Raw genomic sequence first — 21,624 nt, 5'->3', positions numbered from 1 at the left:
CAGGAGGGGGTGGAGGAAGGGAAACGGACTCCAAAAAACTACAAAATCAAAATTAATAAATGTGTGTGACTACATAATATAACAATATGTCAACTAATCCTAAATTTCAAATCAACCTTTCTGTAGTTATTTGTATATTTTACTTTAATGAGGGATGTGGGTACATGGTATTTTGTTGAATATAATGTGGAGGAGGTCCTCCCAAACAGGACTACCGAGGGCCGACAGGGCTTCTAAAATGACCCTTTCAGGCCTTTAAGGTCCTGCATGTCCCCATCTGTGCCTGCGTCTCCATGATCTCCATGATGCCACTCTCCTACTTGCTCGCTAAACTCAGCCAGCCAGCCTTGCAAATTCCTAAGCTGCACCAAAACTTTTCCCACGTTCCCTCCTCCCGCCCCCCAACACTCATCCTGACTGGGTCCTTCCCACCTATTCGTTTTTCACTTAGTAACCTCCTCACGGGGACCCCCCTGACCTGTCCATCTAAAGTAGGCACAGGTGCCCCCCCAACCACCTGTTCTGTCGCCTTCTTTCCTCCATAACATTGCTCTCCATCTGTAGTTTATTTTGTCTGTTTATTCTATCTTCCCATGACACTAATAAGTTCCATGAAGGCAAGAAACTTTGTCTTGTTCTCTGTTGTATCCTTAGGACCTACTCTAGTGACTGGTGCAGAGCAGGCCTCAATGAATAGCCGCTGAATTTGTGAATAATGAAGGAGAACTTCATCTTCGAGGGAGGAGGGCCAAGCCGGAAAGATTTGCCGTGGACTCCATCTTGGGAGGCTGGAGGCACTCTTCTTCCTCCGATTCTAGGCCCCCAGATGGGTTTCAAAAGGAACATTTGGAGGTTTTTCCCCGCAGAAGTTCTGATGAAAGCTCCTGTAACTTACCCTATTGGGGTGGGGCTGAGGGAAATTAAAAAATGGACTCAAAACTAGTTTGAAAGGGAAGGAAGTGGTTGAGGGCAGGTGGATGGCTCCCCAGGTCGGGGCACTTCCTTTGTCCCAGCCCCGCCCCCGGATTCTAACGGCTCCACCCCTTCCTGTCTTCCGCTGGGAGCCAGGGATGGCTTGGGCCCCGGGTTCCGGGTTCCGGCGCCAGGGCCCTCACCCTCGTTAATTATTCAAGATGGAGGAGGACACTAGGGGAGGCGCTCTTATTAATATTCATGAGGGGCGGGGCCTCCCTCCCGCTGGGGCTCCTGGGAGGATTCTAAAGTCTTCTCGAGGCCACTGGGGCTCCTGGGAGGCGCGACCGCAGCGCCGGAGCGGATCCGAGCCGGACCTCTCTTCCCGGCCGGAAAACCTTGAGGAGATTTTTCTTAAAAAACTTTAAGAAATTTGAGGATGGTGGGGCACAACGACTAACTCCCATCTTCCTGTGATTCTTTAGCCGGAAAACGGTCAAATTCTGTGGTAAAAAGAGATTTGTTTCCCCCGTCTTTTCTTGAGGTAGTTTCCCTCTCCTGACGGACTGAAGGGGGTGAGAGATGGAGATGCACCCGGTGCGGCGTGGTCCGTGGGCCGCCGGTTTCCCTCGCGTGGCCTCTGGTTGGCCGCGTTGGAGGTGTTCGGGGCTCGTCCCCGGGGAGACGGGGTGCGTCTCTTCAGAAGGTTTTCTGAGGGTCGAACAAAATCGAAAGCCCGGCGAATCGCTGTGGGACGATTTCCCCTGAAAGGGAGGAAAAAGTTCCGCCAAGAGGGCGCTCCAAGCCTTTGGCAAACAGTCGGGCTGGGCCGAGGGCACGGGAACCGGTGCTGCTCTTGTTTCGGGGTGTGGCTCTCGCTCCCCAGAGGGGCGAGGGGAACCCAGCAACAGGCTGGGGGGACACCTGGTAGCTTTTCAGAAAAGTCTCACCCGCTCAGGTCTGAGTGAGAGGAGTCCCGGTGGTGAGAAGAGGCTTTGGTTTCGGAAGGCCCCGGGCTTGGTGCTTCCACCCGCTGACGCCCCGAATGCCCCTGCGAGGCGCGACATTTATTATCCAACATCGTGAATCTGAGGCGCCCACAGGCCCACCCTCCGCCCTCCTCCCAAGGCCCGCAGAGAAGCGACCCCCGGGCCCGATTTGTCTGGATAATAAGCGAAAATGCTTTAAAATGCCCCCTGGGAGGGAAACCACCACCACCCCCTCGGGGTGAAGGAACTGACTCTTCCACTGGGTGGATCACAGGCAGCCCTTAGATCTGTTCCCTGTGGACGTGCATCTATGGGCATGGGAAGAAATGACCATTTTAATTACAATTTAAAAAAGATTACAAAATAGTATGAGTGATTCCCCCACCCCCCTTTTTTATAAAGAAATATATACGTGAGTTTCTGGGATGACATTAACCAACGCGTTTGTAAGCAGACTGAATCTTCCTAGTGTTGTCTCGCCGCGTGGTGTGCGCGTGTCCCCGATGGCGGCCGGGTCCGGGCGGGTCTCTGCTTTGCACGAGGCCCGGGGCTTCCGGCCGCGCGTGCGGAGGTGTAACTGCTCTGAGGCCGCTCTGTCACCTTCCAGGCCGCATAAGTAACCATGTGGCTTCGGCAGTTTTCTGGCCAAGGGAGGAAATGCACTTTGGCCCGAGAGTTTGCGGCGGGCGAAGGGCCCCGGTTGTCCCTCCGGAGACCAGGCTCCGGCCCGGAGCTGAGGCTGCGCGTCCGTCTGTGAAAGGCCGTGTTTCTCCGAACGGGAGCGAGTGGCCGTGTCACTGTGTGTTTGTGTGTTTTTTAATTATTATTTCGTATCAGTAAATATCGGTGATTCCTAGTTCCCCCTGAGAAATGTTCATTTTGAAATCAAGTTGGTGTAGGCCCTTCCTCAGACCGATCAATGACTGTGATTCACCGAAAGTCAAATTGAGGGGACATGGTTACTCATTGATTGATTTGTCTTGTTAATATCACAAGACCTTAATTTCACTGCTTATTTATAGGTTTACACAGCGTGTCGCTGCGCGTGGCAAGGCCACCTTCTGAGTCTCGTAGAGCGAGTACAACTTTAAAAGCGCTAAACTTTGTCTCTATTTTTTATCTCTTTGTTTTTATTATTTCTAAAAAAAAGATGTCAGTGCCCAGTTTTAAAGAAATAGAAAAAAACATTACTACAAAAATATAAAGCTACATCCATATTTTGACTTTTTCATGTAAAGGTTATAAAAGCAACATAGTAACTGACAGAAATTGAATGTGTTGAATTTGTTATATTGTTTTCTTTTGTGTTAAGTCTTTCTTTTTTAAATGTGTGCATATTAGCTCGGACTGGTTTGGCTCAGTGGGTGGGGCATCGGCCGGGTTCGATTCCGGTCAAGGGCATGTACCTGGGTTGCGGGCACATCCCCAGTGGGGGGTTTGCAGGAGGCAGCTGATCGATGTTTCTAACACTCTGTCCCTCTCCCTTCCTCTCTGTAAAAAAATCAGTAAAATATATTTTAAAATAAAATAAAATAAAAAAATAAAATGTTTGCATATTAGACTAGATTTCATCCAAATACATTCTCGTTTTCTACTAAAACTCTTTAGAATATTTTGCTAAGAGAGAAATATTTTTAAATATTTCCTATCATGCCGTAATGACTGTACTGGTGGGAACTCCATAAATTGGACACCATATTAAAAAGCTTTGTAAATATATAGAGAGGCCACTATTTCCCATCAAAATATCAACCTCTTCATTTAAAAAAAACAACAGTTCTTCATCAGTATAATTTCCTTTCTTCTTTGTCTCTTGTACTTTGTTTTTTCTAACCAGGATAAATTCACAAGATAAGAAAAAGGATGGCATCTAGAGTAAATACCAGTTTCACTTTGATTCCCAACCAGAAATATAGACGTAGTAGTCGTCGATCCAGCCATGTTTCCAACACCCTGGACTCAGATTCTCAGCCCTTATCAGCACTTGGAAATTTTAGAGCCTTGCCATTGGAAATATTCCAAATAATCTTAAGATATTTATCAGGTGAGGGTTGGGGACTATGTTTTTGTTTTTCCCAAGAACTAGTTTGTCATCGTTGGCCATGCTAGAATTAATGGTGTTCACAGTAAGATTATTTTCCCAAGTTTCATCATTGTTAGGTAAGAGATACAATGAGAAAGTACAATACTCAAACTCTCTAAGCATGCTTCTAATTATAATGACATGGTAACTTGACTATTACATCCCAAAATGTTCCTAATTTATTGAGCACTGGATTTAAAACAATTTTAAGATTTTCCTCTTTATTTTCTCTATTATTTAGTATCATTATTAATGAGCAAACTTATCAATTATTACACTGTACTAACAGTGACGTTCTTGTCTTTAAGCCGTTCATATATATGTATCTATTTTTCCTTTGGTAGTGAAGGATGTCAGCATGCTAAGCATGGTGTCCAAAACAGTCAGCCAGCACATTATTAATTATATCTCAACCTCATCAGGAAGCAAAAGACTTTTACTACAGGACTTTCATAACCTTGAGCTGCCTGGCAAGAGACAAGACTCTGCTGTATTGGAACACTACAGATCTCTAGGTAATTTGTGTAATAAGAATTGTAACAAGCAAAGAACTATACTTAATGGGATTTTCTTATACATTTCTGTGAGATTCATGGGAAATGAAATATTTCCTAATATGTGCCGATTTCTATGATGCTTTTACTCTTCAATGTGAGGACTTTCCCTTAACAGCAGTCTCTTACACTTAACTTTAAAGACAAGAGAATGCCCTTTAATGTAAAGTGTCAGCCCTTGTGATTTCATGTGGATACAATGTCACCTATGCTTTTTTTCTAAGTGGCTTATCAGTTTAGGAAATTGATGTATATTGTATTTTATTTCCTGTGGATCTACTGAGTTTATCTTTATACCTCTTTTCCCTTTTAACCATAATCCTAATGAGTTTCATCTTTATACCTCTTTTCCCTTTCAACCATAATCTGGTCCTTAAAATAGAAAAGAAATTTAAACACTTTATTGTGGAAGATCACTTATTCTTTTATTCTTTTATCAGAAACAATGGCTTTTTTTTAGGCATTGTACAGTTTACTAACAAGTCATTATGTTATGATTAAATGAATATTACCAAAGGAAATTTACATAATCTTTTTTCCCTTGATTTGTATTCATTTGTCTTTCACTCCATTTATTGATTTTATTTTTCCTAAGAGTGCTAAAATAAAATTCTATATTTACTTAATTAATGACAACAATTTAATTATGAAATCACTTTATAATTAACCAAAGCATGACAATAAAACCAAATATCAACGTGATCTTAAGATTTAAATAAAGGTATACAGGTGAGTTAATGAATATTATGTTTTAGTAGCCCAAGGATGCCTAGCTTTAAGATAATAAAATAAGACTATATAGATGTGTAAATATATAAAACTGTATTTGACAGGTATATTTAACAAGACTAAATGAAAGGTATATAATTTGATTACAGTGTTATTGGCTTCAGCTTTTATGATTAGGCTTAGTAAAGTCTGTAACAGAATATGCAGTTACTTTTTGCTACTTGTTATTGTAAATATCTTTTTTCAAGCATGATTAGTTGCAGAGAAAGTGGTACTTGGTTAGGTAATGAGCTTATTCTTGGTTTTGATCTGAAAAAGTTTTTTTTTCCCCTGACCAAGGCTCAATTGCTTAAACAAACAAACAAAGCATTAAGACAATTATATGGATAAGTCAGTTAAAAATACAAATGTGTGCCCTAGCTGGTTTGTCTTAGTGGATAGAGTGTCTGCCTGCGGACTGAAGGGTCCTGGGTTTGATTCCAGTCAAGGGCACATGTGTGGGCTGTGGACTGGATCCCCAGTAGAGGACGTGCAGGAGGCAGCTGATCAATGATTCGCTCTTATCATTGATGTTTCTCTCTCTCTCCCCTCTCCCTTCCTCTTTGAAATCAATAAAAGTATATTTTTAAAAAACACAAATGTGTATTGATCTTAATAGCTACATTTTTAAAACAGTTTTAGTCATGTAATGATCGTAACCTTATTTTAATTTTGATGCAGATATCTGGCTTATGACTGATTCTTTAGGTAAATGTTTGATGTACTTACATTTTCTCATGTTGCTATTCCTATCTGATCTGTTCTTATTTTCAGACTTTAATGTAACATTTTCAGATTCCTGCTCTTTGAATATTATAAATTTTAATTTGCTTCTTCATACAAAACAGAGCAGATGGCCAGTGGGGAAAGAACATTACATCTGACTATTTTAGTGGGAAGAAATTAAAGAAGTTGGTCTCCAAAGGATATAGCAGAGCACTTGTGTTTTAAAAAAAAATGTCAGCCTGTATTGGTTTATATGGTGAATTGCAACCCTTAAAAATAGAGGAGTTTTACATTAGAAAAGGCAACCAACATTAATTATAGCTTGCAATTCCCTAGCTATGATATACCATGGGACTGAATGCCAAAACATGAAAGGAAAAGAACTCAGCCTAAAAACCAAACACTGAAAATGTCTTTTTATGTACAAAAATAGGGAGGGTTTATGTTTAAGAGTCAGTTCTGGTCATGTGTTATCCAAACATAGCAACTTCTAAAAATAAATTAGATTCTCATATAGTCTACAGAATTATATGAAGTAGTAATTATATTATGTTAAAAAAAGTAAATGCAGAGAAAATAAAAACTGAATAGAGCCATGATATTCAGGCATATATTTTCCTTCCATATATCTTATTTTAATTTGAGGATATTTGCCCTCATAGGAATGTTAACACTGTATTGCCATTTTAGGAAAACAGACCACTTAAAGTTCGAGGAAACAAATCAGTCACTTCCTGTCACTGTAGTTGAAGTAACAGATCTCTCTGGGAAATTGAAGAGCTTTTTTTCATTTTTAAATATCTGAACACAAAATTCTATACATTCTTAACATGCAAACACCATAAAAGGATATCTTTGAAGGAAGAAATAGATATTTCATCCAAACTGAATATTTTCTGTGAGCAAAAATGACTTCAAACCTCTGAAATTTCAAGGACTTATGACTTTAATTTTTTTTTCCAAAAGGAATACAAAATCTCTTTTCCCATTTTTCCATGTTTTGCAATTCAAAACATTTTCCTTTGTGGACATGAGGCTGATTTCAAGAGATATTGGAATATGTTTTCTATGGAATAAAGACAATATAAAGTTTCCTAGTGTATTTTTTGTCTTGTATCTTTTAAAATCTAAATAATTTTAAACGTTTCCATATCTGTCCTATAGTATCAATTTCATAATATAAGATTTTATATCAGTGCCTCTTAGGTAGACATCAGAGTCACTTGGTATTCAACATATAAATGTTATACCCTTCCTCCCAAAATTCCTCTTTAAAAAAATCTATCAGCTCACAGTTCACTGTGGTATACTATACTTAACTTTCAGGAAACATTATGCAGTGCTTAATAGATATATTTTAATTGATTGCACTTTATAGATATTTTTTAATTGTCACTGTTTTTACATGTGTTTGTTTTACTTTCTCAGGTTTACTGTTTAAAAGATGTACATTGTTGCTACCCACAAAAGAAAGACTAAAGTACATTCACAAGATACTCGCAGAAGTAAGATTATACTTCTGAATTAGTTCGCAATCTTGATTTCCAGTAAGATTGTCTCATACTCATTTAAGTTCTATTCTTAATTAGTAAAACTTCATGAATTAGTACTAAAAAATTAACTGATGATAATCTAATACTTTACCAAGCACTCAAAGATTATAAAACACCAAAATGTAGTATAGTAATCTTTTACTTATTGTAAAAAAATTTTTATATAACTAAATACATCACTTAAGGTTATTAGGTTTATCAGAGTATAGAAGTATTTTTATCCCACATGAGGATGTTTTAAACTGGTGATTTAGATATTTTATTAAAATGAAGTAATTTCTGAATGTTAAAATATACAAAAAACATAGGAAAGTATTTTAATATATAAAATAACCCTTTTATGATAATTTATGACTTGGAAATGTGTATCAATGTATAATAATCTCTATGTAAGAAAATGAGTTTTACTATTCAAACCCAAACATACATATACTGATGGTTCAGTTCTATACTCAGTAGTATGCAAACTATTTCTCATGCACTAGCTTTTTTCATGTCAATATTTGCATTGAATTCAGGTCTATATTATTATAGCAGCTTCCCAGATGACCTTTCTGCCATCCATTTCTTCAGTCCCCAAGACAATGAATCAAGGTTATTCTTCCTAAAGCATCACTTTCATCAAGTTAACTTTCTTGCTTAAAAGTCTTTCAGTGGCTACTCAATTTCAGCAAGATAAGGTCCAAAGTCCATAGTTGGTATTTAAGGTTCTCCCTGACATACAACTGTACTTCCTATTACTTTGAGTCTAGTTAAGTTGATCATATTTTTATTCCCAAATAAAGTTTTTTTATTCCTACCTCTATACAATTTTGCCCTTATTGTTTCCCTCACCAATCTTTTCCATTTGTTATATCTGAATCCTACTTTAGACATTGCTTGTTTCACATCCTTCATAAGCTTTTTTGATCATTCCCAAATTTATCATTTCCTTGTTTTCATAATAACTGATGTACTTTTTTGGTCATTTTGCCATTTATACATATTCTAACCTTAAATCATCAAAGTAACTTCACATGTGTATATCTTATTCTCCTAAATAAATTGTGAGCTCCTTGAAGGCAGCCTTTGCTTTATATTTCTTTCATAATCCCCACCTATATAACAATGCTAATCAATGTTATTTAATGTTATTTACTTAACATTATTTTCAGTTAATACTGAAAAAATGTTTGCATTTCCATTAAATTTGAATGTCAAACGTAAAATCATTGTACAGTTCCACTGAAAAGAAGGAATGAATAGTTGTTCTCTTTACAGGTTCCCTGTTTTAAATTCAATGGCTGTGCAGCTCCTATGCAGTGTTCAGGATTATCATGTTATGGCATGCTTTTACAGGTACTTTATTTTTTATTTTTTTTTAATATATTTTATTGATTTTTTACAGAAAGGAAGGGAGAGGGAATGAGAGTTAAAACATTGATGAGAGAGAGAAACATCGATCAGCTGCCTCCTGCACACTCCCCACTGGGGATGTGCCCGCAACCAAGGTACATGCCCTTGACCGGAATTGAACCTGGGACCCTTGAGTCCGCAGGCAGATGCTCTATCCACTGAGCTATACTGGGTAGGGCGGTACTTTTTTTTTAATGAAAGAAGAAAATGTTTTTGAATTGTTGACAAGTAAAGCATGTAATCCATTGTTCCATGGGAAAATAAAGGTAATAATAATCTAAAAAAAGAACAAAATAGCCCTAGCTGGTTTGGCTCAGTGGATAGAGAGCATCAGCCTGTGGACTGAAGGGTCCTGGGTTTGATTCCAGTCAAGGGATCCTCAGTAGGGGGCGTGCAGGAGGCAGCCGACCAATGATTCTCTCTCATCATTGATGTTTCTCTCTCCCCTCTCTCTTCCTCTCTGAAATCAATAAAAGTATATTTTTAAAAATGTTAAAAAGAACAAAATAAAACTGTAAAAATTTGACGTGTTAGTCTAGTAATGTTTGCCACCTCAATTTTCTTCTTGGGTTTCTCACTGGTAAGAAATGTTTAACATTTACCTGCTCTATACCAATGTTCTCAACATTTCTAGCCACTGTTGTAAAGACTAGAAATAGTGTGAGGTGAGGTGTGTGTGTATGTGTGTGTAATGAGTTTTAAGTCTTGGGCTAGTTATTTGAGATGTGATTTTAGAAATAAACTGTATGAAAAAATTGTAACTAAGGTGATAGATGTAACTAACCCCCATGTGGTAACCATTTTGCAATATGCACATATATAAAATTACTACATTGTATGTCTTTAATTTACATGTCAGTAATATCTCAGTAGAGCTAGGAAAAAAGAAAAAAATCAGTTGTATGATTTTAAGAATATTTTGTCGACACTCAACTGCTGAGCCACACTCCCGGGGCTTAATTAAACTTTTATTATACACAAAGAACATAATAACATAATGTAATGTTATTCAATATTGATAATATATTATATGATTCTAAGCAATTTACATGTACTAACTTTTAAAACCTACAACAACCTTATGAGGTTTACAACAGTCCTACAACAATCTTGCTTATGTCCCAGCCTGATAGCCACCTTCTGATCCCAGGGTAGGCCCTTCTACTAGCCTTCTTTCAAGATAGATTTTTTTCCTTTCTTTCTTTCTTCTTTTAGAGGGCAGGTAATGTAAGCACGTGTATTTATATAAAATAAAAAGGTGTAAAGTGAAAAGTAAGTCTCCCTCCAAGACCTGTCCCTTGTCCACTGAGTGCCCTTCAATAGAATTAACCAATGTTAGCAGTTTCTTGTATGTCCTTCCAGAGATAATAGATTAATTTATACACTACTGAAATCCAGGTCAACTATTTTAAGAAATCTTCAAAATCTAATTACAGTTGACCCTTGAACAACACAGGCATTAGGGGCACCAACCTACACACAGTTGAAAATCTGTGTATAACTTTTGACTCCCCCAAAATGTAAGTTGTCTCTTGGCATTCTAGGGGGATTGGTTCCAGGACTCCACACAGATACCAAAAGCCATGGATGCTCAAGTCCCCTATATAAAATGACATAGATCAATGCATTCAGTCAGCTCTCCATATCTGTGTACTCCCAACCTCACATTGAAAACACTACAGGTATTTGCTGAAAAAAATCTGCATAAAGGACCTGGGCATTATAAGCCTGTGTTGTTCAAGGGTCAACTGTATAGTGATATACCATTTGAATTTCCTTTCCATAGATGTTTAACTATACATTTGGATTTGCTCAAAAATAATTATTAAATTTTGCTCTAATAAAATTTTTTTGCTTGTTCACATCCAAATGTCATAAATGCTCATAATTGTCACATTAAAATGAAATCATTTTGTAAGCAATATCATAATGATAGCTAGAGGGGGTTAAAGGGGTTCTACTGTAGTCTAAAACTAAGCCATAGTATGCTTATGAGTCAGATGTCTAAAGCTGTGTTTGAGGGTTTGGGCCTTTGTTATTTTCCTCATACTGTCAGAGTTCAAGATTCAGTATCATTTAGAAGTTCTCTGAAAACATACTCCCTTTACAATGAAAAAGAAACTGGATTTGGAGCATTCCTATAATTTATGTAAAATATCTTATTAATGTCAATAGTTCCATAGTGGATAAAAATTACAAATCACCTGGATCACGTGCTATGACAGTTATGTGCTCATAAGGCAATAGTGACTTATGTTTTGATTTGAGGCCTAAACATCTGCAATGTTTCATTTATTTTATTATCCTCAGACCTTAACAGCAGGTTGGGATGAACTTGAGTGCCATCGTGTTTTTAACTTTTTATGTGAGCTGACTGATCTCTCCCGCAAAATGCAGACCATTGTCTTCAGCAAACCAGGTAAAGAACCAAAATTCAGAAATAACATACAGAAGTTAAAATAGAAAAAAAGCACAGTTCAAAAGGATATTTAAAAATAAATTGTGGTATCTGTTTATAGTAAAACAACAAAGAAATATAAGAGAATGATAAACACTGAATTGGATAGTGAGGCTCAAGTGGCATGTGAGTAGAGAAAGAGAAGTACTCAGAGGGCTTCAACTGTACTAATAATATTTTATTACTTAAGCTGGATACATGCCATAATATGAATGAACCTTCAAATCATTATGCTAAGTGAAAGGATCTAGTCACAAAAGACCACATACTGTATGACTTCATTCATATGAAATCCCAGAAGAGGAAAATTTATAGAGACAAATAATAAATCATTGGTTGCTTAGGGCTGGGAGTGGTAACTAAAAGAGCAGAATTTCTTTTTTGAGATGCTCAAATATTCTAAAATTCACTTGATGATAGCTGCACATATCTGTGAACATACTAAAAACCATTGAATTGTACACTTTAAATGGGCAAATTGTATGCTATGTAAATCATATCTCGAAGCTTTTTAAAAACAATCCCTTAGCCCTGACTGGTTTGGCTCAGTGGATGGAGTGTCGGCCTGCGGACTGAAGGGTCCCAGGTTCAATTCCGGTCAAGGGCATGTACCTTGGTTGTGGGCACATCCCCAGCAGAGGGTGTGCAGGAGGCAGCTGATTGATGTTTCTCTCTCATCAATGTTTCTAGCTCTCTGTCCCTCTCCCTTCCTTTCTGTAAAAAAATCAATAAAATATATTTAAAAAACAAAAACCAGTCCCTTAATAATCTAAAAATTTTACAGAGGAAAGTGAATTAATGCTTTTAGTATATTAACAATTGTATAATAATAAATTTGACTTATTTATTATGCACATCAACCTTTCTAGGAAAAATGGTTTACAAGCCTTTTGTGTTCATAGGAAATTCCCGAAAACTAGAGTTAAGGATCAGACTGTTCTGTAGGAATGTCCTGTTTGATCATTGGACACATAGAAGTGATTCTGCTTTTTGGTTGACACGTATATTAAAACCATGGCCAATGGTGAATCAGGCAAGATTACTATATATCATCTTTGGACCAATATCTCCTCAAGATGGTGAGCATCTATTTTTTAGCAAGATATGTTATAAAACTGGTTAATTACTTTTACTTTAGGAAGCATATCTTTTTGTACCCGCTCAGTTTCATCATTCCTAATGACTGAAATGTTTCATGATTTCATGAATTTATATACATTAACTCGTGCGTAACTTACGCTTCAAGATGGAAATTGTTCCCTGCAGGCCACTACCAAATATTTTCCTATCATCTCTGGATAGGAAATAGCTGCTTTTCATTTTTAAACATTATCTTAATTCAAGATTATGTTAGCTGCTGGAGGGGACTAAGTGCCAGTAAATCTAAGTAGTGTATTGATATTGATGTTTTACTTAATTTTGGGTGCATGTGATTTTTTAAAATTTTTTTGCCTTTCTAATAAATTTAGATTAATATTAAAATTAGCATGCAGTTCTTTAGTTCACATTGCCTTATATCAGGAGGTAACTAGTTTAAATTGTGTTGAATAGCAGCAAGAAGCCAATCTATAATTAAATTTTGGTGCATAATTCACAAAGAGAATTGGTCATAGGTAAATAATAAAAAATCAACTGGATTACTCTGTTTTGATATAAGTGTTTGGGAGATCCTCAAATATAGCATGTTCTCTTTTTCAGATTTTATTTTATTTCAGTAAAATTACATTAATTGTTTATTCCAATTTTTGTTACCAGAGTAGCATTATCTTTTAACTAAAAGTACTATTCTGCTTAGTGAAACTACCTTTTCTTTACTTCATTTAGCTATTATGGCTGTGCTTCATCACATCAGTCAGAGACATTCAAATTTATACTGTTATCAGAATTGACTTTCATTATGAAAGTAGCACATATAAGTAATGAATTCCATTATGCAATCCAATTTGCTTTTTAAATAATCCATGAAGTCTTTATCACAAAGTCAACTATTCTGTCATAACCTAATCTTTGTTTCAATTATCATTCAGGACAAGTGGTTTGGCAGAAAATGGTAGAAGAACCTACAGATGAATCTAGTCTGAAAGGTCTGGCTGATGCCATTAAATTACTATATGACACAGGCATCAAAGAGTGGACAGCAGATGATGTTATCAGTCTTATAGATGAACTATCAGGTAAAATAACATATTTATCACACAGAGTAACATAATTTATTATTAGAATACAGTTATAAAATTATAATAGTAGCCCTGACCGGTTTGGCTCAGCGGATAGAGCGTCGGCCTGCGGACTCAAGGGTCCCAGGTTCGATTCTGGTTAAGGGCATGTACCTTGGTTGTGGGCACATCCCCGGTGGGGAGTGTGTAGGAGGCAGCTGATTGATGTTTCTCTCTCATCAATGTTTCTAACTCTCTATCCCTCTCCCTTCCTCTCTGTAAAAATCAATAAAATATATATTTTTTAAAATCATAATAGTAATTCTACAGGTAACAAATGACTTGCCTACCATTAAATGCTTTAAAATATTTAAAGAATTAGGCATTGTTTGAAGAGACTGGATATAATCAACTTACTTTTCTTTAATTGTGAATGTTATAGGTATATTTTTATTACCATTATTATTTGAAAGCTTCATAATTTAATTAATCCCATTTTGCAAGTTCTCAAAAACACCTTCCTTGGTTGTATAAGAAGAAACCCTCTCTTAATGGTATGGCAGAGGTGAAACAATTTTTCCCATTTATGCAAAATTCTTTAGATTCTGAAGTTTTCAAGATTTCTTTCCTTTCACAGGATTAGACCACCTTGCTTGTTGATCTATCTGTAGGAAAAATGCTTTGACTGTATTACTAGTACATGTATAAGAGCTGCCATGACATGGCAGTAATCTCTGTCTCCAGTTAAATGCTGTAATTAAAAAACTAAAGCATTTTTTTCTGAGCTTTTCCCTTGGCAATAATCATATTTCCAATGAAGTGATGTAATATTGCATGTAATTAATGATGTTTACTATAGCTATTGTGCAATTTCTCATTAAGTAACTGTTCTTCCTCTAATAAAAGTGGTTCCTCGTGAGTGGCTTCTAGAAAATAATGCACGTCTCCTAATCCTAAGTGGGAACGACATCTGTTTCACTTTCATGGCTAGTAAAGCTGTGAATGGACGGACCGCTGAACTGGCAAGACTGATAGTCTTTTTGGCTTTGGTAAGTAAAAAATAAGTTTTCTCTAACAAGTTGTTTAACATTATAGTTGACCTGCCAGGAAGCTGCCCTGAAGGAACTGAAATATGTACAAAATATTTTGAAAGAATAAGTATATAAGAATATATCTTATAATATATACTTATAAAATTGTAAAATATATGTAATAGCCCTGGCCAGTGTGGCTCAATGGTAGAGCATCGTCCCATGTACCAAAGGGTCTCAGGTTCCATTCCCCCCATCAAGGGCAAGTGCCTGGATTGCAGGTTGATCCCAGGCCCCAGTCGGGGCGAGGGCTAGAGGCAACCGATCGGATCGATGTATCTCTCTCATATATCTCATTCTCATTCATTCTCTCTCTCTCTCTCTCATCTCTCTTCCTCCCTCTTCTCCCTCCCTCCTTTCCACTCTCTCTAAAAAAAAAAAAAAATGGAAAAATATCCTTGGGTGAGGATTAACAAAAAGTAAATAGTAATAAGCTATCATATTTGGAATTACTCTCTGTATTAACTTCTCCCCGCTTTATGTCTAGATTGTCATCATACAGCTCTGAAAGTTATATTCTTTTTTCAAAAATTCTATTAAAAAATAAAGTACTTGCCCTGGCCGATGTGGTTCAGTGGATAGAGCATTGGCTTGCGGACTGAGGGGTCCTGGGTTCAATTCCTGGTCAGGGCACATGCCTGGGTTGTGGCTCGATCCCCGGTGTGTGGCGTGCAGGAGGCAGCCAATCCATGATTCTCTCTCATCATTGATGTCTCTCTCTCTCTCCCTCCCTCTCCCTCTCCCTCTCCCTCTCCCTCTCCCTCTTCCTCTTCCTCTCTCTCTCCCTCTCCCTTCCTCTCTGAAATCAATAAAATTAAATCTTCCTCTCTGAAATCAATAAAATTAAATAAAAATAAATAAAAACTAAAGTACTCTATTTGATTTGCTTCAGAATAATCAATGGGCAGCAGGGAGAGGATGTGGTAGTGAATGGAGGTAAAGGTGAAACAAGATTGGCAAGCTGGAAAGTGGATACATGGGGTTCATTATACTAGTCTCTCTACTTTCTATAGTTAAAATGTTTTTCAAAACAAAACATTTAAAAATATATTTAATATTCATTTAACAAAAATTGAGTTTTTACTATAGACCATACATTATGTGAGATTCTAGGACTATGGAAATTCATAAAACATTTCTCTGACAGAAAGCTGCTTTTAGTGTTTTAAGTGATATTAAGGTATATGTAAATAAATTCAGTGAGATAAGTGCAAAACTATATATGCAGAAAGATACAATCAGAGGTAGCAAAGAGGAGCCGATATGGATGAAAGTAGAGCATAGTGAGGGCTTTCTCAAGCCAAATTTATTTTAAAAAATGAGTAGAAGTTCACAAGGCAGATAGAGAGGGCAAATCACTTATTTGGCTACCATCGCAGATGCCAGCTCAACCAATGCTTCAAAAGCAATGGCGTAATCTCAAGTTGGCTGTTGTGAGGAATAATTGAATATAATTCATTTCCTAGGAAATGGAGACAGGGTCATTACCAACTCAACTGCTTAAAACATGTATGAAACCTCTGTGGCTCTTTTAAAAATGTGAATAAAGCTACTAAATTAACTATAATTTCAATATAAATATTTATTTTAATAATTAAACAGATTCTCTCCAAAAGAGAGAGGAAGAGAAAGAGAATTGCATGGCTATATTCACAGGACTGTAAGTAGCTCAGTAGTATTTCTGAAGGGTAAAATGTAAAGAAGAGGAAGAGGAGGAAGCGTGATTAGACAGAAAGGGAAAGGCTAGGTAATGAAGGGCCTGGTAGACTTTCTGTGGAGCTTGAACACATCCTTTAACAGGGAGCTGCTGAAAAGTTTTAGGAAGGGGAGTGATGTGATCAGTTTCAAGTTTTTAAAAGGTCACTTTGACAGCACCATAGCAAACAGAATGGAGAGGAAGTCACTGGGTGAAGAAGCCTTCTCCAGAAAGCCTTTCCTGATTACCATCTCAACTCTGATCATTAATTTTCCCTAAATTGCCTCAGATTTGTCTTCTCTTTATCTTCATTTACCTAGTGTTCTTAAGCCTTTTTATGTGAGTGGTAAATTATCTCCCAAAACAGATTGCAAGTTCTTTGAAATCCAGGACTATGTCACGTGCTTTTCATAGTGCTTTGTACCATTCCTTATACATAAGTAGGCAATACATCTTTCCTGTCAGATTAATATTATTTAGTGACACTACTATAAAGTTTATTTCCATGCTGTGTATTATTTGGCTATGTGTTAATATGGCCATTTAGAATGTTATTAAGTAAACCTTTTTCTTTTCAGTTTTAACTATTAACATGTAGTCTTTTCTTTAAATACTTATCTTTTAAACAATAGAGAGATAAATAGTTCCTATAACTTTCAAGATGGAAAGTTGATAATACTATAGAGTTCTCTTGCCTATTGAAATTTCTTGTTTGTCTGTCACCCTGATTAGACTCCTTCAAAATAGAAGCCCTGTCTTTATGACTTATCATAGTATTTCCACCTCTTAGCATGTGCTCAATCAATATCTATTGCATGAGTGAATGGGCAGAAGTCTTATTTTCCATAAAAATAATAATTGTTTTCAATATTAGTTCTTACATTAATAATATTCTATGATAAGATACAGAGAACAGACTGGCAGTTGGTCTGTGTAAAAATGATTGAAGGGATTAAGAAGTACAAATTGGTAGTTACAGAATAGTCACAGATATGTAGACTACAACATAGAGCATATAGTCAATAATATAACTATGTATGGGACAGTGAGTACATGATTTTCTAACTACTATGATGTACATATGAAACTAATACCGAATAATATTAAATGTAAACTGTAATTGAAAAGTAAATTGCCCTAGCCAGTTTGGCTCAGTGGATAGACGTTGGCCTGTGGACCAAAGGGTCCTGGGTTTGATTCTGGTCAAGGCCACGTACCTTTGTTGCAGGCTCCTCCCTGGCCCAGGCCCTGATCAGGCGTGCAGGAGGCAACTAATTAATGTGTTCCTCTCACATCGATGTTTCTCCCTGCCTTTCTCTCTCTCTTCCAGTCTCCCTAAAAATCAATGGAAAAATACCCTTGGATGAGGACTAACAAAAAATATATATATATTAATTTTTAAATATATTCTATGATAATCTTGAACCAGAGTTTTCATTTGAAAGCAAAGGAATGTTAGATATAGAAACATTTCTCACTTATAGACTCAATATAATGCCATGTGTAATAAATTATATAAAATCATAAACCATCATAGTTAATCCAATTTTCAAATTGTATAGCTTTATTTTTTTTAGATTGTTTTTTTTAAATATATTTTATTGATTTTTTACAGAGAGGAAGGGAGAGGGATAGAGAGTTAGAAACATCGATGAGAGAGAAACATCGATCAGCTGCCTCCTGCACACCCCCCCACTGGGGATGTGCCTGCAACCAAGGTACATGCCCTTGACCGGAATCAAACCTGGGACCTTCCAGTTCGCAGGCCAACGCTCTCTCCACTGAGCCAAACCGGTTAGGGCGTGTATAGCTTTCTTTAAATGAAGATATTCCATAATGCTTTGTATGTCTAAATCAGGTGTGCGAGAAAGAACTATACTGCATGGACTGGGCAGTTAAAATGATGCAAAAAGTCTGTAAAGTCTTTAGTACCTCAGTTGAAAAAAACAACTTCCTGCAGAATGTGGCAAATGCATTTGCATGTATTATAATGGAAATGCTGCAGTCAATTATGTCTGGTGAGTATGCATGTAGATGGTGCACAGGTGTGAATAAAATGCATTTTAGTCTCCACGTGAGACAGGGATAATTCTGTATAGACTTTTATTTCTAAACCAGTGGTTCTCAACCTTCTGGCCATTTAAATACAGTTCCTCATGTTGTGACCCAACCATAAAATTATTTTCGTTGCTACTTCATAACTGTAATATTGCTACTGTTATGAATCGTAATGTAAATATCTGATATGCAGGATGGTCTTAGGCGACCCCTGTGAAAGGGTCGTTTGACCACCAAAGGGGTCGCGACCCACAGGTTGAGAACCGCTGTTCTAAACCAAGAATAGAAGGAGTAGATAATTTTGTTTGTTTTTCCATGAGATATATTTAGTTTCTGGTTTTGTCACTTTTTAAATCTGATATTAGTTTTAATGGAAAACAAAGTCAAAGAGTCTGCTCTGAAAGGATCCAATTTCTATTCTGCACAACAAAAAATTTTAACTTGCTCACTAATCAACTATCATACTCATCATAATATCCTGTATTTATATAGTTTTACTGTATATTTTTTACAGTTTTATTAGGTAGCCAACATGATAATTAACCCTATTTTACAGATGAAAAAACTAAAGCTTAGAGAATATCTGACTTACCCTCGGTCATAAAGTTAAAAGTAACATGGACCAGCATCCTTTTCTTCTGACTTCTAATTCAGTGCTGTTACAGAATTCCATGCTCTCAATGGTTAACATCTGATTAAATAAAGATCAATAACTAGTCTTCTGCTACATATTGCTAGAAAAAAATTGGGACATCTTATGTTTTAAATAGATCATATATTTTAAAACTTAACTGTCATTTTCTCCCCACTGTCCATTCCTGTGTATGGCATATAGGAGACCGAGATGAAGAGGACAGAATCTTTTTGAACTTGTTCCATCTTGTGCATGCTCAAGCTAACTTCCATAAGGAGGTCCTGTATTTGACCATCAATTCTATCTCTGCCTAAATACTCAGAAAGCCGTACATTTAGAGACTACCTCACTGAACTAACAATGAGAAGAATGCTACTTTCCACAATCAAAAAATAGCACCCAAAGAACTTTTTTCCACCCAAGTAATTCTAAAGTTGCACAGAATTTTAGTGGCAACTGCTTATATCATTATTAATATAAAAATTATAGGCAAACCCAAGAATATATTGAGATTTCTCCGGAAAACAAGCTGTGCCTCTCCAGAATTTATAAACCTCACACCAAAATTTAGTCTCCAAGAGTCTGGGGCCAGCCAGCCTGTATGTATGGGTCTTTGAAGCAAGAGAAAATTTTGTTTTATAGTTGAGCAGACCCAACTTTAGTATGTATCTGTTCACTGTGCTTAGATTGTATAGACCTAGCCTAGAATGTTTTGTGAAGGTTTGCAATATGATGTTTTGGAATGTGCAGATATAAATCACATTTTAAACCACCTTGTTGGCATATAGTTACAAAGAACATTATATTTTGTTCATGTTTTGTATGAACAGATCAAAAACCAAAGGAAGTATGTGTGTATATGTATATACATACCCATAAATATGTATATATGTACATATACACAAATATATATGTTTCTTTAAGACAAATCATACAAAAAGTCTATAAAGAGAGAGGGGTATATAGTGTTTTAATACAAATCATATTTTATTTCTGGGGATTAGAGTAAAATGTTGCAAATAAGGGAAAATATAAAATGAAAGAAAAGTACCTATTCTGATGCCAGCACAATATGCACAAATAATTTGCACTTCCTCCTAAAGCTTTTCTCCCTGTCTTGAAAAGTAGAACTTGAAGAAACTGGAAGCATGAATGTTAAAGCAGCGCAGGAGTGGGGTTTTTCTTCACTCAAGTAAATGAATTCTAAGAAGCTCCAGGACTATTTCAGTCTGACTAGCATCACTTTTACTATTAAAGTAGAAAACAATAGCGCCTAATGAGGCTGAAATAATGCTGGAACTCTCCTGGATTTTCCATTTTCTTCTCCTTGGGTTTGATCATTTTACTTCTGTTGAACACACGTTTCCCACTCGACTTTTCAGACACTGGCTTTCTTTTTCTAAGCCCTTGATTTAACTCACCTCTTGAGCTGATAAAGGGGAGAAATAACTAGACGATATAGAAATTACCTGCAGAAGTAGGATAGAAATTGTGGAAAATTCTCAAGTATTTGGCAAGTGGGGTTCAGTAAGAGATTTAATAAGATTGAGGAAGAGTGAAATTTGTGGAGAAAATGTAAATTTTGATAACAAGATTTTACTATATTTCAGTAGCATAAGCACTTAACCTTCTTTTACGGATGGTCAGAAACTAACTGCCTTTCTTTGATGGATTGTTGGACTGCAATTCCATCGGTTGCAGGAATTATTTCTCCAGAGTTTAGCATTTACATATTTATGCAAAAAAAAACAAGTCCTTGCTTTTATCCTAGTTTCATTTTCTCCCTCTAATTTCGTTTTCTTCCTTCCAGTTCACCACTAAATTATGAAGATTAAAAGTTGGCAGATACCAGAGTACAAAACATTTTAATTAGCTTTTTTGTTTCTCTCTCACTCTTTTTCTCTTACATGCTTTGGAAAACCTAACCCATTTATTTATCAAAATATTAGTAATTCCAAGTTGAGAATATACTCCATTAGATTATTTGGGGGGGGGGGCAGAGAAGAAAAATGAAGGAAAGAAAGTAAAAATTTTAATATAAATAGTGAATATTTTAAATAGTTTACTACATAGATGTTAAGTTTCATTCTCTTAGAGAAGCCATTTCGCATTGTGAAGTTTCCTTGTGTTCCTTGAATTACCTAAGTCTCTACAGCAGTTATTTTCAGAAGTTTACAAAAGAAGAATGGCTTAATTTAAAAGATTTTGACCTGGATTTTGAATCTCATCACACACTTGACATGACTGCTGCTGTAAAATTTGAAAAACACATTATTGTATTATTCTCGATAATTGTGAGATCATTGTCTCACTGTCCCCAGAAATTTGGGACATAAAAAATCTGATTCATTCTTTGGGTACAGTAGATAAATGATATCATCTTGCTACCAATAAAAAGTAAATAGAAAAATTCTTCATTCAATTATCAATAGATAAAAATAACTTTTGAGACAAAATTTGCAGTTTCCTCAATTCAGCAATCCAGTGGGTGTTTTTTTTTTATTGTGTTTTGTTTTTGTTTTTTACTTTTTGGGTCAACAGTAATTTTATT

At 36.4% G+C, this 21,624-nt stretch overlaps 1 protein-coding gene across 1 annotated transcript; it reads left to right on the top strand.

The window, feature by feature from the left end:
- The first annotated feature begins 413 nt into the window (after positions 1–413).
- On the top strand, positions 414–19,788 carry FBXO47 (F-box protein 47). The gene is made up of 11 exons (XM_006100766.3): positions 414–1,420; positions 3,739–3,945; positions 4,329–4,499; positions 7,461–7,537; positions 8,846–8,923; positions 11,291–11,399; positions 12,341–12,517; positions 13,466–13,612; positions 14,501–14,643; positions 18,240–18,399; positions 19,275–19,788. Exons 2-11 carry the CDS (start codon positions 3,765–3,767, stop codon positions 19,385–19,387), a joined length of 1,356 nt encoding a protein of 451 aa, XP_006100828.1. The 5' UTR covers positions 414–1,420; positions 3,739–3,764; the 3' UTR covers positions 19,388–19,788.
- The last annotated feature ends 1,836 nt before the right edge of the window (positions 19,789–21,624 follow it).

This window comes from Myotis lucifugus, unplaced genomic scaffold (genome assembly GCF_000147115.1).
Source record: "Myotis lucifugus unplaced genomic scaffold, Myoluc2.0 scaffold_329, whole genome shotgun sequence".
Classification (NCBI taxonomy): domain Eukaryota; kingdom Metazoa; phylum Chordata; class Mammalia; order Chiroptera; family Vespertilionidae; genus Myotis; species Myotis lucifugus.
Note: the sequence above shows the minus strand (reverse complement) of the source record. Positions and strands in the feature narration are given on the sequence as shown.

What these genes read in the sequence shown, in the direction of transcription:
- FBXO47 (XM_006100766.3), top strand. Translation starts at nt 3,765, where the DNA reads ATGGCATCTAGAGTAAATACCAGTTTCACTTTGATTCCCAACCAGAAA. An exon ending in GGAACACTACAGATCTCTAG is followed by an intron (nt 4,500 to 7,460) that starts GTAATTTGTGTA and finishes TTACTTTCTCAG; the next exon opens with GTTTACTGTTTAAAAGATGT. An exon ending in TCTTATAGATGAACTATCAG is followed by an intron (nt 13,613 to 14,500) that starts GTAAAATAACAT and finishes CTCTAATAAAAG; the next exon opens with TGGTTCCTCGTGAGTGGCTT.